Source organism: Condylura cristata, unplaced genomic scaffold, assembly GCF_000260355.1.
Source record: "Condylura cristata isolate star-nosed mole 26May11 unplaced genomic scaffold, ConCri1.0 scaffold00018, whole genome shotgun sequence".
In the NCBI taxonomy this organism is placed as follows: domain Eukaryota; kingdom Metazoa; phylum Chordata; class Mammalia; order Eulipotyphla; family Talpidae; genus Condylura; species Condylura cristata.
The window spans coordinates 6,398,680-6,415,980 of NW_004567119.1; the positions used below are offsets into that span (position 1 = coordinate 6,398,680).

Below are 17,301 nucleotides of genomic sequence, written 5' to 3' on the forward strand. Positions count from 1 at the left end.
AAATATTTTGACAAATTACCTTCTGAAGCAGGCACAACTTAGATAATGGCAAAGCTAAGGCGATTTTTTTGTTGTTGTTACTAAAGAGACCCAGACAAAATAAGGTGTGAATTCGTCATGCTGCTTAAATTGCAATTGGTGACAAAATGTATCCCCTTCCAATTTAACTTTTGAGTTTCCGAGTAAGTGAACATTTTATTTTATTGTATTTTAACAATAATTTGTAAGTGTGAGCAGCAAGACTGACTGTGATTCCAGTTTTGTTTTATATGGACAGACTTGCTAAACTGGAGACCCTGAAGCAGGAATACCCAAAATGTAGTGTCAGGATTTTAGCTGTACCAGAGGCCTTTATGTGCTACACATAATTTGTATAAAGTTTTATATGTGCAAATTGGGTACATGAACAGTTCTCCATTTTTCTAAGGGAATGCAATAAATGTAGCATCGTGAATAAATATTACTTTTATAATCCTAAGTGGTCTTTCATTTCTTTTCTTTTCTCATTTAATTTTTGCTTTCTTTTCCTTAGGTCATTCTTTCCCTTAATTAGAATTGCTCCACTACAATTGCTCAGTTGTTTTCATCTGCCCACATATAATTGTAATTTTTAAAATTTAAGTGCTGCTTTCTATAGTATGACTAGCACAGCTTAATTTTCTGGATTGTGGCACCGCTGCTGTCACTGTCAAGCAAAAGGCAGTGTTTACGGCGTATTTTAGAGTAATCTGAATTTTGTGTTTCCCCTAAACTGACCTCTGGATAGCCTTAAGTTTTAAAATTATTGTTATGGGCCATATGCAAAATTTGAGGATGGTTACATTTTCCATGAAAGCAGAGATTTTTAGAAGTGAAGACCTCATTTTGGAAGAAATAATTGGAAAAAACACCAGGCTGAAAAAATCTAGAGGTCACAGAAACGGCCTGGGGGGAAGGAGGTTGTGTGGGATGCTCAAAGAGGAAGAGAAGCTTGAGGGGTGGGGAAGGAGAAGCTGCGGAGCAGGAATGCTCTGGGACCCAATGGGAAATGGAGGGGGGGGGAATGGTTGGAAGTGGTGGAGAAACTCAAGCTGAACCTTGCCACTGAACCCAGTGTGAGACAGTCATCTGTCTGGTTAGTGAGGATACAGCTTCAGTGCATGTTTGGAATCGAGTAGGGTCAGCATAGCTATGTTAAGGGAAGGAAGAATGATAACCCATCAGTTTTGAAAAAGGACTTGGAGAAGAAGCAACATGTGAACCCAGTTGTAGCTGATTTCCTCAGTTTGGGAATGAGGAAGAAGAAGCCTTAGAATATGGTGCCTGAAGCCTACTCGGGGAGGGTGGGAGTGGGGCATTGGGGTAGGACTGGTGGTGTGCTATTATATAATTACTGTGGCCCTGTTCTCTTGGGTTGGTTATATCCCATTTGGATGATAAATGCAAAGGAGGTAAGATGTGATCCACTCCAGTATTAATACTAAAGGCCTTGGAAGTTTCCCAATAATAAGGATTTTTCTATTTTAGGCAGCATTTTAAATTCTTACACTTAATTTCAGTTTATAGCAGTGCTTTACACTCAGTATGTTAAAGTATAATTAAGCAATCTGAGCTAAACAGCCCTAATTTAAGAGAGTTGTATTTATGGACCTCTAAATACTGGTTTGCAGGGTACTCTGCCTAGTCAAGAGTGCTAAGTGCATGGCATGGAGCAAAAGATGGTAAACTGGTAACTATATTCAACACTTCACCAGTTAACCCACTAATGATAGATTTCAAATAATTTCATCAAATAGAATTACTCATAATGTTTTTAAAATAGACTTTTTCTAACGGCTCTGTGTGCCCTTAGGGTCATTAATAGGTTCAAGTGCAGTAAGAACCCCACTTGATAGATGGCTTCAGTTTGGATTTCAGTTGTGCACAATGATTTGTAATTTACTGTGAGATCATCACTGGTATCTAGTTAACATCCATCACAACAGCATAACATTCATTTCCTGTGATGAAAAAATCTTTACTCTCAGCAACCTGCAATTCACCATCCAGCATTAATTGCTGTCACCATACTGTACATTGCTTCCCCATGATAGTTATTTATGGAAGATACAGTTGCAATTTGAATAACATACTTCCATTTCTGAGAACCTGCCTGCCCTTAGCACTGTTTCTTGGGATAGAGTAGTGAGCAATCTCAAGTTGAAATGCCGAACAAGTGGAATCCAGTGCAAAGCACTCAGCTTGTTGCAGGCATAAAACAGTTGTCCTGAGTCTGAACTATTTTAAAGCAAGGGGGTAACAGTGCAAACTCAAGCCTGTACCCCTGGTTTAGAATCTGCCTAAGGCCAGTGAAGCACTGATGATGTGAATGACAGTGTCAGTGGCCTCTGATATCCTCACCCAGTATCTCATTTCCCAAAACTTCCACTGTTGTTACTGCATCTGTGGCAGGCATCACTCAGCATGGCAAGTTTGACTTGAAAGTGTCAGCCCGGATCTGTATTTTGAAAATTGAGGTCCCAGGTGCAGGCTTTAAAGCGACCTGAGGAAGAAACCTTGACCTGGGGGAGCTGGTTAGTGACACAGAATGGCAGGTCCCAGGCCAGACTTGAAAATTTTTGCATTTTAGTAAGATCCTCAAAGGCAGATGCACCTGTTTAGGAAAACGAACTTCAGAGCAATTTTCCAAAGCAAAACATAAAAAAGATAGCACAAGGTACCCAAACCACCTCTTCTAGCCATAATGTACAACTACGGTGATTATTTAAAACCAGTTTTGCTGACAGGATGGTTGTGTCCTCTTTTGACAGGAAGGACATGCAAAGCATGCAGAAGTAAACACATCAAAACATACAAGAGCAGTTGGCATGTCTGTCCTGATGCACACTCACTTTGAAGCCCGCACCAGTCTGGTCTGCAGGCAGGAAGCTGCTCAGCACAGTCGGCCCAACCAGGCAAAGGCCCTTCAAGCTGGGACAGACAGACTTCCGGGCGTCACCACGCAGCAGACTCTATCCTTACACTTGGGCACTTGTCCCCCCCTCGGAGGCAGGGAAGAGGGCAACAGGCAGCTCAGGAACAGGAGACCCAGAGCACCCCGCAGTGCTTGTTTGAGGGTCTATACCTGTAGTTTCTGGTCCTGTTGGCTGACCTGGGTCCCACTGGAACAAGCCTGGAGTGAAAATGGCTTGTTAAGGAGCTGGTGGAAGGCTGGGGACCCTGCTTTTATCAGCTCCCATGTCGAGAGTCAGGATGAGAATCCACTCTGCTGCTGTGACTCGTCTCTGTCCCACAAAGGAACGTGACCCACCCCGGTCACTTTCCAGACACCCAGTTGGCTTCTCTCTGCCTTATATTGTCCCTTTGAGGAAAAAAGATCTACTTTGAGGAGTCAATGGCAGATGCCATAGGATGGGGGTGAGGTCACTGCAGGCTGGTGTAACACCAAGCTGTGTGGCATATATCTGAAGACAATGGCAGAAGACAGACCCACACATCTCATCTCGGCTGTTTCCCTCGAGGAGGAGCTTCCCGGTGATTTGGGGCTAATCATCATGGTCCACACTGGGGTCCACACTGTCCACCACGGTGTGGACACTGGCAGGCACCTGTGGCGGCATGGGACCACTGTTGAGTCCACATTCCCTCTAGTGGTACAAGAGCTGTCAGCTTCCAGGTCCTCCTGCCAATCCATTCGTTGTGGTGTGGTATCTGTTGGACTCAACAACTCAGTTGTCGCTGGAAGTCTAACAGAAGACGGGAATACGGCCAGACCTCATCCGCACACGTGTTGCATGTGACCGGTAACGGGATCCATTACAACACACAGTGGGAATATGCTGGTCCTGACGTGGTGAGAGCAAAATTGAGACTTCGAACATCAGAGAGGAGATACTTAGACATCTGACAGTGCAGGGGCTGGGGGTGTGAGGGAGGAGGTGCTTTGGCCTTTTATCACTATGCTGCGATAATTCAGAAAGAACTCCAACATTAGAAGTAGGCTGAGGGTACTCTGAGTCTCCTTGGACAAGCTGTTGAAGCTCTCAGAACCTTTTCCATTACTTGGGAAAGGGTGCTTTCATTTGAGGATAATAATAAATACCAAATAGAAATGTTGTGGGAATGAAATGGATAAAGAAGTGGAAAGATTTATGTTGGGCATCAGAAACTAAGAGAATATTACATATCACATGTGCCTTAATTTTAAAATAAGAACTAAGTGAGTAGTTTGGGGATCATGCAACACTATCTTTTTTTTTTCTTCTACTTGCATTTTGGTCGCTTTATTGTTTATTATTCTCTTTATAAAAGCACTTGCCGATGATGGGAGAGTTAGTGTCAAGATTGGCAAACACTTACTTATTGTGGAAGAAAATCGAGCAATTGGCCAAAGAGCTTTAGGCTTCAAATTTCACTTAAGGCACTCATCACAACAGCCTGTAAAACTGAAAGAAGACGAAGGTAGGTGGAGAGTTAAAAAGAGCTCCATGTCCAGCATTAATTGGTATTAATTCTGTTCTAAACTGTTGATTCATGACAATGGATGTCGCCCCTTTGAAAACAGCAGAAAAGAAAACAGAGGAACACAAGCACAGTCTAACTCTATGGTTTCTCTGTACACGGACATCTATGCCTCCCTACAGTCAGAGACGCTGTATCTACACACGTCACCGGAACATTGTCACACCAACGACAGCGGCGGTATTGTTGCTATTCCAGAGCGGTTAAGATCTAGAAGCAGTAAAATCTCCTGTTGTAGGAGATGCATGTTGACCATTTCTTCTCCCTAAAAGTTTTTCGATCAACAGAACTTCACACTCTCTGCGTGTAGTCAGGGAGGGTGTCGTGGATGACGACGGTGGTTTTATCCGGTTCTCCAAGCACTGAGCCCACAGGCTTCTGCAGAAGTAGCTCAAATCTCTTACAGCCTTCCGGGACGGGCTCTCCTGGGTCATCGAGGATGGTCACTTGCAGTAGCGCCACCTGCACTCCTGGAGCAAAGTCCAGGTTTCGGCTGATGCCGACGTAATGGACTCCAGCTGTGGGAAGACATCAAGAGTGAGACCCGAGGAGTCACTCTTCCTTCCCAGGAAACTGGAGAGCGGGAGCATTCCTCTGCGTACACAGCGCTCCCAGAACCTCGTCTTGTGGCTCCAATTCCCAGAGAGGCGACATTGCCACATCCCGCCCTCTGGCGACATTGCCACATCCCGCCCTCTGCCACGAGACACTCCCCCAGACCTCCCTGTGGGCTCCCCCTGTGGAGACTGAGCACTTTACCTGAGCCTCTCCCCAACATCCCTCTGGCCGCACTGGACCCTCCCTGAAAGCAATTTTAGTTTGTAATGGAAGGATTGAGCTTAAAACAAAAAACAAAAACAAACAAACAAACAAACAAAAACAACTAACCCTTAACCATCCTGTATTTAATTTCATTAAGTTCCCCTCGTTCTCCTTGGCCAGGCATCAGGTTGAATCTTACATCATGTTGCTCGACCAGGAATTTCTCTCCCATGCGGTTTCTGCCACTTTGGGTTAGTAATCATTTTGCAGACTGGCTCACTCCTGCAGTTTCTTTGCTACTTACTTAAAAACTGTCAGGTGCAATAATAACAAACTATAAACAATGGAATAAATTAGGGAACTCTGAGTGGTATAAATAGATACATAAGTAAATCAAGGAGCAGACTATTTACAATGCCGACAAAATCTCTCCATAAAATCCTTAATCATTTCAAAGGAAGAAAAGTAACTTTATAGTGGGAACACCTGGCAGACCCCCCTAGCCCATGCTAGGAGTTAACAGTCATGGGCTGTGCTGTAACTACGCGCTCTTCCATAGACTGCAGCAACAATAAACGCCATCTCAGGCATAGTCCCGCCACAGGGCACGGCCTGAGCCTCGCTCTGAGGAAGCAGCAGACAGAACCCTTCTGGGGCAATCTCCATGTTGAAGAACATCAAGGTCGTGACAGTCAAGGAACCAGATCAGAGAAAACAAAGCAGACAACAACTGAATAGTGTGAGTGATTCGGAACTGGTTTTTTTTTTTTTTGCAACAGTGATTTGGGGGACAATTGGTTAGAACATGAATGGGATCTAAGATTAGATCGTGGTAACATATGAAGACTTCATCCCGGCCTTATGCTTATACTGCGGTGAAAAGGCAAAAGTCTTTTTCAGGAATTGCATCCTCAGTTTTCAGAGAGGTGGTTTCAAGTGGCTGACTACTTACTGGGTACCGGGGGTGGGGGGAGCAGAGAACCCACATGGAGATGTGCTTTATGGTGCTGGTCACTTTCCTACAAGTTTGAGATGTCACAAATTTGTGTGCATTCTAATTTTTTAACACCATTAGATAATTCTACTAAGAAAGACAAGATTATGGTGAAAAGCACTCAGGCAGGCAGTAAGAGAAAGGGTTTGGAGTTTAGGCACATTGGTTGAAACCTTGATCCCTCCACTTTCTGGCATGAACTATTTAACCTCTTGAGTTTTAGTTTCTTTTACTGCAAAGTGGGGTAATTGTTGCTATGAGACAACGTTGTTGAAGAGAGCGGGGTAACAGTGTCCAGCAAATTAGAAATTATAATTATTTAGGTAGCTCTTACTTCATAAACGTATATACATAATTAGTATTGTTAATTCACCTAGTTGAGCAGATATCAAATATTTACCAGTTCTGTAGATGATCAAGCCTGCCTTAGCATCCTCTGGCTTACCCCCAGGGTCAGCACCCAGCAGGCCACGTTCTGCTAAGTCCATTCCTACCTGAGGGCTAGCAGAAGGATCATTACTGCTATGCAAAGCAATTTATGTGAGTCAATTAGAATTTCTTTGCCCAACCAAAAGCAAAAAATGTCCAATGAGCTGTTTTTTCTATTCACTTGTGGTCCCAAAAATCCATATAGAGTGAGAAAAGACCTTCTTGAACACTAAAAAAAAAAGAAAGGTAGAGAAGAAAATAGACGCCTTCCCAGAATTCCCCCTAAATATCATTACTAGCTTACTGGCCAATTTGCTGAAGAAACATCCTTGAAGTGTGATAATGTGTTCAGTGCTCTAAGAACAAGCACTATTGCTACACACCTACTGACTGTCTTGATTTTTTTAAAGATTTGTTTTTATTTATTTATGCATACAGAGCTAGGATGTAGACCAGAGGTGCAGGATTGGGAAAGCAGGGAACTGAGAGGATTCACCAGAGACAAAGTGGGGTGCAGAACAGGCAGATGTACTGAAATCCACTGCTGAGGGGAGCAGCGGGCAGGACAGGGGAGCCCTGCTGCGCCATGTGGGTCACTCCCTGGAGGGGGATTGAACTCGGGTTGCAGTGGCTGCTTTGTAGCACTGAGGCTTTAACCCCTGCACCACCAGGGAGGCCCTGACTTTATTTTTCTTAACTCTTTCTGGGTACAAGCTACAACTGGGTTCACATTCTCATAGATGAGTATTTGCACTTTGTCAGTGTGTGGTGGCTTTTGGATGACTGGACTTTATTTGTGGGATTTGTGCTTTTTTACTTTGTTCTAAAATAGTCTCACGAATCCTGAACTACGCTGATCGTTCATGATCCAGTTGGCAAATGAGGAACTGGGGGTGTCAGCATAGACGGAAACCCCCCTTTATTTTACTGCTGAATCGGGGTCAGGCTGCTGGTAGGCTCCACAGAGGGGCGCTGTTCCGAGCCACCTAACCCACCCCTTGCAATGATGCTTGTCCACAGCAGGACGGGAGCAGAAGTGGGGGCCCCGGGATGTGCTGCGTGCTCAGCCGTCACGCGTGGACCCCGGTCCAGAGCACCACAGGAGCAGCGTCCAGTATCTGCAAATACTCTGAATTTGGGGAAACCCACAAAAGAATCCTGGCGACTGTTAATTTGGCCAGCTACATCCTAGCTACTTGCTACTTGGTAGACAGCAGAGATCATCCCCCACTCTGGCCCCCATGGGGAAACCTGGGGTGGGGCCCGGTCACTAAAGACCAAGCAGGTCACTCCCGACCCACCAGGCCCTGGCGACGCGCCTGCCAGCGCAGCGCTGCCCTTCGGAGGCCTCTCACCTTGTGCAGAGCCGGGCTCCGTCTTCCCCGACCGCACGGTCACGGAGGCCGCTCTGGAGAGGTCCGGACCTGTCCGCAGGACGCGGACGGCCACGGCGCCGGTGCGTCCCTCCACGTGGTACTCCGCGTCGGCGAAGTGCAGAGCAGGCTCTGGGGGCACAGAGAACACACAGGTCAGGCTGCCACCTCTGTCACACGGGCCCTGGGGACGTCGTCAGCAGGCTGCCAGGTTCCCGGATGGAGACCAAGCCCACAAGAGCCAGCCTTTGGTGCCGCCCCCAGGAATGGCACAGTACAGTAGCTGTAACTCAGTGATTTTATTTTTTAAAGATTTTTTTATTTGTGCACACAGAACTGGGGTACAGGCCAGAGAAGCAGGGGCATGAGAGGCTTCACCAGAGACAGAGCGGGGAGCAGAACAGGCAGACTGAGGAAGCGCTCTGCTGAGGGGAGCAGCGGGCGGGTCAGGAGAGGTCTGCAGCGCCCTGTGGGTCACCTCCGGGGCTGGGGATCGAACTTGTGCTGAAGCGGCTGCGCCCAGCTTGCAGTGGTGGGCCCTAACCTGCTGCGTAACTAGAGAGGGGCCAGGAAGTTTTTTTCTTGAGGACGGTTGTTCTTTATGTTGAGGGGCAGTCCAGCCAGTTCTGAATGGGGGGGAGGGCTGTGTCTTAGCCCACATCATGTGTTGAGCACAGGGACACACACAAATCTGGAGGGAGGGAGGATGCATTAGCTGGGGTGCCAGAAACGCGGCCTCTGGGCGGGGCCTTTAAGAAAGAGAAACCAGGGCTTGGGTGTGTGTGGGCTGCTGGAAGGGAGGCGGATGTCTCTTGGGAGGAGAGTGTGAGGGCAGAGCTGGTGCAGGCTTGGGCAGCAGAGGCAGCCCCCCCCATACCCCGAAGGGCTTAGCTGGGAACTCAGCCTGTGCACAAGGTTAAGCTGTTACACTGGACACACGGTCATGAAAAGGTTTTGGAAGTGAAGGGTTCTGTCTGCACTGTGGCCTCTGGAGGCAAAACCATGTCCAGGAAGCAACTTTGCCTCGGATGGGAGAGCCCCAAGACAGGAGAGTGGAAAATCAAAGAGATGCTTCCATCGCAAATATGCTGCCATGGAGAAGCATATCCGGAGTCAACCGAAATATCTGAAGGGTAGAAACAGGATATAATAATTATAACTTGCTCAAGATGCTGGTTAGTAAATCTCTTAACTGCCAGAGGGTGGTTTTGCTAAGGGTTTTACCGTGGTGGGCAAGACCGCTTATGATCTGATTTGATTCCACTGTTTTTCTGGAATCACTGGGTGCTAACCCCACTTCTCTCTCCACAGCACACGGGCTGGGTCCTTATGGGAGATGTTCTGGAATTCCCTTCCCAAAGCGCAAACTCCACACTTTTCTACTCATTCTCAAGATCTTGTTTAAGAGTTACCTGCTTTTAACTGTGAGCGAAGCCATATACATAATTCCTTCGAGAAATTAGTCATTCCTTGCCAATATCCAAAGACAAGAAACACGGAATGGAGGTGGAGAGCCGCTGGCATGGGGGTAAGAATATAAGCTGGAGAGTGGTGCAGAAGGTCCTGAAAACAGCCAGCCGCGGACAGTCACGCGCACCAGCTGGCTCTCTTCTGGACATTGACTCGCAAAACACCAACCCCTAATTTGAAGAGATGCCTGTGTCCCTGTGTGTCTGCTCTGATGGTTACTGTAGTCAAACACGAGAAGCCCAAGAGCTCACTGACTGATAAACGTACAGTTTATACGGTTTATATTCACAGTGAAACACTAGTTGGCTAGAAAAGCTGCATTTCTTCCACTTGCAACAACATGGGTGGGAATGTCCTCGAGGAAATTCCGCTTAGTGAAGTAAGCCAGAGTTTCACATATAGGTGGTATATAGAGAAGATGAACAAATAGATGAATAAATAAAAATTAACTTTTGGGCTATAAGAACAATTAGGGGTACCAGGGAGCAAGAGAAGTGGGGTGGGTAAACTGAGGAAGAGGGGGCAATGGAGAAGCGTTGAAATTAGACTTTTCATGGTTAATTTAATGAAGTTGATATGCATGTTGATTTCCAGGGTCAACGCCGAAAACAAGGAAAGGTAAACCCAACTCAAGTAAAAAAGAAAAACCCGTCATCCTTTGCTCGAGGCTTAATGCCTGGAACCACTCGCTGCGGGGAGGGTCCCATTAGCTGGTGGGTGACTTGGACCGCATGGGAGTCTGCGTGCATGCTGGGCTGGGGATGTCCTCGCTTTTCTTCTTATCTAGAACTTTTACCCCCTCCCCAATGTGTCTGATACTTTCACGCTTGCACAGGAGAGCAGGAGGAGAGGAAAGCTCTCCCTGGTGAGCATCACCCTAGTGGTCGTAAGGTTGCTGAGAAAAGGATTCTGTGTCTCCCGGACACACGTGCGTTCTCAGGAGACTGCTCACGCTCCGGGCTGGGTGCTTCTCAGCGGCAGTTTCCTGAGGACATTCATCTCTACTTCGGCTGGTCATTTGGTCCGCCCTTAACACACCAGCATTTGGCGAGGCCACTGCTGTGAATGTTCCTTCCTCTAGATGGCGCTTTTGGACAAGCCCAAGACTGTCCGTCCTGGCTTTCCGGCGAGGAGCCCTCTGGTCCACTTTGACATGCCAGCAGCCTTGGTCGTGATGAGTTCGGTCAACTGGGAAAACTGCCTTTGCAACCGCGGGCCCTGCCTTTTGTTCATCTCTCCAGGTCACCAGCCAGCTAGTTGCCTACACTGAGATTCTCCAGAGAGAGCCAGACCCGGGTTCCCTGAATCCACCACATTGCAGGTAATGCACTTTACACGGCCGGGTCTTTTTGCACTGGAATTTAGATTTTTAAGTCCTAGACATTCACGCTTAGGCCACTCTGTCCTCACTGGCACATTGAGACATTGGTGCATTCAGCATGGAGTAGAGAGATTGTGGAGGGAGTGTCAATTCTTAGGGAGCCTGCTAGGGAGGAGCTCAAGAAGGTCCCACAGAGAGAATAATCACTCCAGGAAAATCACAGGAATAGGCCTTGGGAAGCTATTCCAATTTCTGAGACTCTGGAGTAGCTTATCTTGGCCCCCAGAAATGATATTAACCACATTTTTAAAGCAGTTGGGCGTGCTGATTTCCTAAAGTGAGGCTGTCTCTGTGTATTTTTTATCCCATCGATGCTGATTTAACAATGATACTAACCTGCTGCAGCTTTATGTGCAATGCTGCGTGCACTGCACACATCTGGCTGCCTCAGCACCAAGCGAGCCCTGTCTGCAGCTGGACATCAGCCCTGTTTTGCGGCAGGTTGCAAGAGGCGTCAAATCCTACAAACATCCTACATCCTACAACTGAAAGGGGTTTTTCAGTAGTTAGCAGGGGCCTGTGACAAAGTGTGACAAGCATCTTCTGTTTCTTCTTGGCCTGGCACAGGGCCCATGGAAGATGGGGCGCACACACGGAGCCTGCCACGCCCCCCTTGCTGACCGTCGCGGCCCTTCCTAGACTGTGGCCTCAGTGCCCGAGGGTGTGGGGCTCTGGTGGTTCCGGTGGCCTAGTGGGGCCAGGGTCTTTGGGGGCCAGGTCTCCGCGCCCCTTCTTAAGCATTCCTTCACGCTGGCTGTTTAACAAAGGCATTCCGGTAGGCGGTGATTTACTGACAGGGGATATTCTATCTCTGTTTAAGGAAACAAAAACACTTAGTGAAATAGAATAAAAACATTTCATCCAATTCTAACCAGAAAAGAAGCATTTTCCTGGGCTGTCTGGGTGTATCTTCTGGTGTGGAGCCTGTCTTGGCGTAAATGGAAATTTGTCTTTGCTACAGGAAAGGGCGGTTCCCAATATTTCTTAAATAGTCCATTTTCTTGAGCACAGTATTTTACTCCTGACCAAGGTGACATTGAGTGCCTCAGATATGCCATGAATTAATTCAGCCATTAGAACAGAAAATGTTTAAAGCTGAACCACTCAGGCCTGTATACACAATGGAATACTACTGAGCAATCAAAAAGATAAACTCATACCATTTGCAAGATGTTTAGAGCTGCTCAGTGAAATAAGTCAAAAAGAAAAAGAAAAATATCGAATGGTTTCACTTATAGGTGAGCTTAGGAAAACTGAACAAAGGGTCAGGAAAAAGATGAAATTTGCAAACTGACCACAAACTTGAAGCAAATAGCAAGGGAGAAGTGGGGGTTAAAAGAGGGACCCGTGGGGATTACAATTGAGATGAAAAAAAATGTGCAAAACGATGTAAAAATAAACTTTTTAATAAAAAAAATGCAAAAAAAAAAAAAAAAGAGGGACGGAAGTGCATGGGGATTATGGTCCTGGTTCACACAGTGCTGTGGAGACTTCAGGGAAAACAATGACATAGGGGGAAAAGCTTAACCTCTAAATGAAGAGAATTTCTTTGTGTCAACACTCCAGAAGATTGTCATCCTACGCTAGGGCACTCACGCTCTTTGTGGCTGCTTGCTCAAGGTTAAAATAAAATGGTGACATTCAAAGAAGTCTTGTACACCACAGATGGAAAACTCTGTGATTATTTGAAGTCTGCAGACTAGAAGGGAAGCAGCACCCAGCAAGGTCACTCAGGGACAGCTGCTAAATGAGCATCCAGTGGGGAGTGAGTGAGGCCTGGTGACACCCAGCAGGATCTTCCAGAACAAACGCCTGTCTGAACTCATGGGGGGTCTCAGCGTGCACAGTGAGAGGTCTCAGGCCCTCGGTACAGACTGGCTTTGTGGAATGTGCCCAGTAGCTCAGGAGAGTGGGGTTAGATCCCGTCTGCAGCAAAGCTCCCTCTGAGCTGAGGGTCACCCTGTGTGCCTCCCTGCAGGAGAGAGCAGCCCACAGGAGCAGAGTGACCTGTGAGCCTCCAGCCCTGTGAGGAGAAAGAGCAGCTGGGCTTCACGCTGGGTCGCTCACTGAGGCATGCGCTGGAGGTGGTTTCCTGTTGTGCAAGCGTCAGTGTCCTTACGTGAAGCTGGATGGTCCATCCCGGGCTGCGTAGCGTGAATGAGGTCCTTTGCTGACTGAAATGACCTTGAGTGACCCATGACTGTTCTGTTCATGGACCTGAGGGCCTGGGCCCTGAATGGCCCAAGGTGGCTGTGCTGGCTCCGTGCTGCAAGGATCCCACACTCGGCATTTTCCTGCTGATTGTGTCATTGCCCATATGCAGTCAGCTTTCAAGAAAGGCCACTTTAAGCAGAGCATGCTGAGTATTTTATTTTATTATTTTTTTTGGTTTAGCAAGTTCTTGATCCTTCATTAATGTTATGGAATCGCAACGTGAGTTCCCTGGACCCAACAATTACTAACAGTGATTTGCTTGGATAGTACGCAGCAATTAAGATGGTTGACACTGACCTGTGAATCTTCCACCATTATTGCTAGACATGGTTTTTTTTCCTCATGAAGAGAATTCGTCTGAGAAAAATCTAAAGAGCAAGTCAGATGTGCTAGAAGGTAGGAGAAAGGCCCAACTGGCTTTGTGGTCTTACATTAAGCTCACTCGGGCCACCATGAATGTGACTTAAATGAATTAATGGCTGTGAGAGTCTACCAAAACCATTTCAAGCAATAGTGGAGTTAACAGTTACACAACGTACTGGATTTTATGTTCATTTTCTTCATTTCTTTGCTCTATTTTGTTTCTTTCCATAGTTGGCATTGGAGAGTTTCACAATTTCTTTGTTCTGAATATGGGATGATTCGAAACTATTAAGGACTTCAAACAAAGAGTGGGATTATGGCACTGCGCAAGGAGAAAACAGTTCTTCAAGAAATGGATACGAAGACTTGTGCTTATCTCTGGTACCCTGCAGCCACTTGCGTGTTGCTCGGGTGACTCCGTGGTTCTCTCACATGCTGACATCAGCCACCGCAGATCTTCCTGCTTCCACTTTCGGGATTTGATTGCTGTTGGTCTATGGGCTCATGTCAGTGACTATTTTTTTTTTTTTTTTTACATTATTCTACGTAGTTTTCTTCTTAATAATGCTCTCCTTTCCTGACCCATCTCAGGTGTCTCTGGTAATGTGGAATTAATGAAAAAAGGCTGGAATAGGTTGGAATCTCTGCACAAGATGTCAAATTCCTATTTCCTTCCCTTCCCTTTCCCTATCGCAGAAAGAGTAATGCTGGTTCTTTCTGTTTCTTTCTCTACTGGACCTTCTGTTGGCTAAAGAATACCACCCCCCCCCACCTCCAAAACCACACACATGTCCCCGTGATTTACAGAAGAGACTTTATTACTCCATACAGAGACAACAAAACCAGGGAGCGGACAGCATCACAAGTCACTGTAGACCAGGGTGAGTGAGGCCGCGGAGCACCCAGGAGCCTGCCTTCTTCCGGTGAAAGCACCCGCGTTTCCCATCCCTACCACCTAGCTGCAAGTAGTCACAGGCAAACAGCTTGCCTCTTGATGGCGAGCAAAAATAAATTCCCCCTTCACTGTCTTGAAACCTCCATGTGCTCCGTCCTTCACACACAGGCCCGGTGTGGGGCTGTTTCTGTGTTTCCGGAGAGCCAAGCAGCCCAAGGTGTTTCCTGGGGTAGGGCACCCTGGCAGCTCAGAGCACTTGCTTTCCTCGTGGGCACTTTCACTTCTACATGGAAGTATTTCAATTTAAGACTGGAAAAAGGCAACAGTCTTTCTACTGCAAATTTTGGTTCATTTAGGGTGGTGGTTGACAGCCATTTAGTGAGTGGTTGACAATTTTCTGTTAATGTTCACCAGTGAGCAACTGGATTCTTTGTTCTACACAGTGTGTGCCCACGTGCGATGAGATAGAGCCCGTGGCATTTAAAGAGGGCCAAGGCTCAGTCTAAATCCTGCTTTGCACCTCTGTGGCACCTGCTGGAGGTTTGGTGTGGGGATGAGGCCAAAGCTCAGAATCCAGCTTTCCTCACTCTGTGACTCTAGCTCCTGACTCCTGTCCTCTTCTCTCCCATTTTGTGTGTGTGTGGGGGGGAGGGTGGTGGTGGTGGTGAACTTTACCCAATGTGCAGTCCAGTAGAGAAAGAAAACAGAAAGAAACAGCACCACACTTCTTGCTATAGGGGAAGGGTAGAGAAGGAAAAAGGAATTTGACTTTTTGTGCATAGATTCCAACCTTTTCTCGTTAATTGCTCATTACCACAGACAACTGAGACTGGCATGAAAGGAGGGTGGTATTATGAAGACAAGTACGTAGAATAATGTAGAAAGTAGCGGCTGACAGAAACTTGCACTTTTTTTTTCTCCCTTGACTTGGTTATAGCTTTTCTGGCTCCAGACCCCCAGTCCAGCCATCTTTCCTGCGCTCCCCATGGGATGCGTGCCCTATACGATCCTAACTGTAAACCCTGATATTTACAAAACACCTAATTTTTCAATTAGGTTTCAAAATACACATAACACCACAAGGTGTTGCCTTCGCCATGTCATCTATTTGCAGTACGTGGCCATCAAGTAACCTGAGCAGGCAGTGATTTCTCAAAATTCTCAGTGAAACCGACCCACTTCCTCCTCCTCTTCTGTTGGGAAAATAACAGCTAATTCATACAAATGACAGCGTGAGTAACATTCCTCTGTCCCACAACCACTAGCTAATCAAGATGAATATTCTCAGTAGAACGTCTCTAACATCATTTTGTTTTATCAGAGGATATACTATAAACTCTAAACTTCCATTAAGGATTATACTGAAATTTCTTACATCATTTTTTTTTTAAAGAAAAACAAGTTATCTTAATTTGGATGGGGAAATTTTTAAAAGTGCTCAATGAAAAGCCTCAGGGTTTATATTTGTTCTTAGTCCTTGACACTTGTGAACATATGTCTGGGAGCTGAATTATCCTTGATGGTTTTTCTTTGTGTGGAGCAAAACCATGTCATGTCATGCTGAGGTCTGGTCTACCAGTATCCACAAACAAACCTATTTGAGAGGTCAAAATGAGCGAAAATACAAACAACCAGACCACTGCCGTCTCACGCATATGTTCCCTCATTCTCGGTTGTTCTAAAGATGCCATTTCACCCAGAGCAGAGTGACACACACTGAATTTGCCAAACTCTACTGAATCTCTACCTTCCTCAAGCTCTACCGGTCTGCGCAGGCCTCTCGGCGCGGCTCAGCGTGGGGTGCTGGGTCCTGTGTTCACGGAGAAGCGCCTGGTCTGAGGTTAACACGGCGTCTCACCGCCACTCAAGTCCTGACGGAGGCATAGTCAAGACAGGCAACGGTCTGTTTAATTCAAGACTATAGTAAAGTATTCTGGGCTTTGTCTTTACCACCACTTTCTTGTGCTCTTTCTAGAAAAGGCAACTGAGACTTAGGAAAACAACATGGGACTTGGTACCATCACGGCTGGGAGTGGGGACTGCTGGAGAGGAGGGAGCCACCCTCTTCCCTGGCTGACTGTCAGCTGGCACCCCAAGGCCAGTCTCCCTCAGGTAGGGCCAGGAAGAGAAGCTGGAGTGGCTACCCTTGAGCCCTGGCCCTGGGTCCATGCGCTGTGCTTCTTGGTGGGGACTTCTGCTCTGCTACTGAGGGGCCCTGTGGGCGTACAGGCGGGGTTATCACTGGTCAACTGAGGTCCTCCTCTTGGGTTCCTGCCAAATCTTAGGTCATTTTCTTGGACATGCCTCTCTCCCTCCCACCCTCTTACCTTCTCTCCTTCCTTCCATTTTTTTTTTTAAAGTAAATTCATGCACAAATACACCATCTTCCTGCACTGCATTTTGTCCTTGGGGTTTGTGATAGCTGTGTATCTAAAAAGTCACTCAAAGTCTTTGAAGAAAGGAGCACATGAAATCTTTAAAAGACCATTTAAGCTAGAGTTATCTATTGGCTGCCGGGGGACAAGAGAAGAGAAGGGAACTTCCACGAAGAGTTGGAAGAAGGAGGTAGACTCACCATCATCACCATCGGGCAGGATCACCACCTGGGCGGTGGGGAACTTGGCTCCCACCTGCCCTCCCGCCGGCAGGCCCAGGGAGACCCTGAAGGATTCCTCTCCTTCGTAGAGGGAGTCGTCGATGATCAGGACCCGGCAGGTCTTCTCAACCTCGTCCTTGTCAAAGTGGAGGATGCTAGTGTGGTCTTTTGGACGTGAGATGTAGTCAGAAAAGGAGGACGCTGAGGAAGGAAGTGTCCCTGTGGCAGAGCCTACGGGAATGTGAGATGGGACAGAGATGAAGGGCGTGGAATTCCAAAGCGGAAATCTGCTCCCCGTTGCTTCCTCAAAGCTATTTTTTAGAC

The 17,301-nt window shown here is 46.9% G+C and overlaps 1 protein-coding gene across 1 annotated transcript in view; it reads right to left on the reverse strand.

The window, feature by feature from the left end:
• Nucleotides 1-3,524: 3,524 nt before the first annotated feature.
• The window catches only part of FREM3 (FRAS1 related extracellular matrix 3), a 51,145-nt gene continuing 37,368 nt past the window's right edge, over nucleotides 3,525-17,301 (reverse strand). The window contains exons 6-9 of the mRNA XM_004685196.1: nucleotides 16,957-17,208; nucleotides 8,041-8,190; nucleotides 4,798-5,018; nucleotides 3,525-3,626 (exon numbers count right to left, since the gene is read on the reverse strand). Coding sequence (XP_004685253.1) covers nucleotides 3,525-3,626; nucleotides 4,798-5,018; nucleotides 8,041-8,190; nucleotides 16,957-17,208 — 725 coding nt within the window. The remainder of the gene's footprint in view (nucleotides 3,627-4,797; nucleotides 5,019-8,040; nucleotides 8,191-16,956; nucleotides 17,209-17,301) is intronic.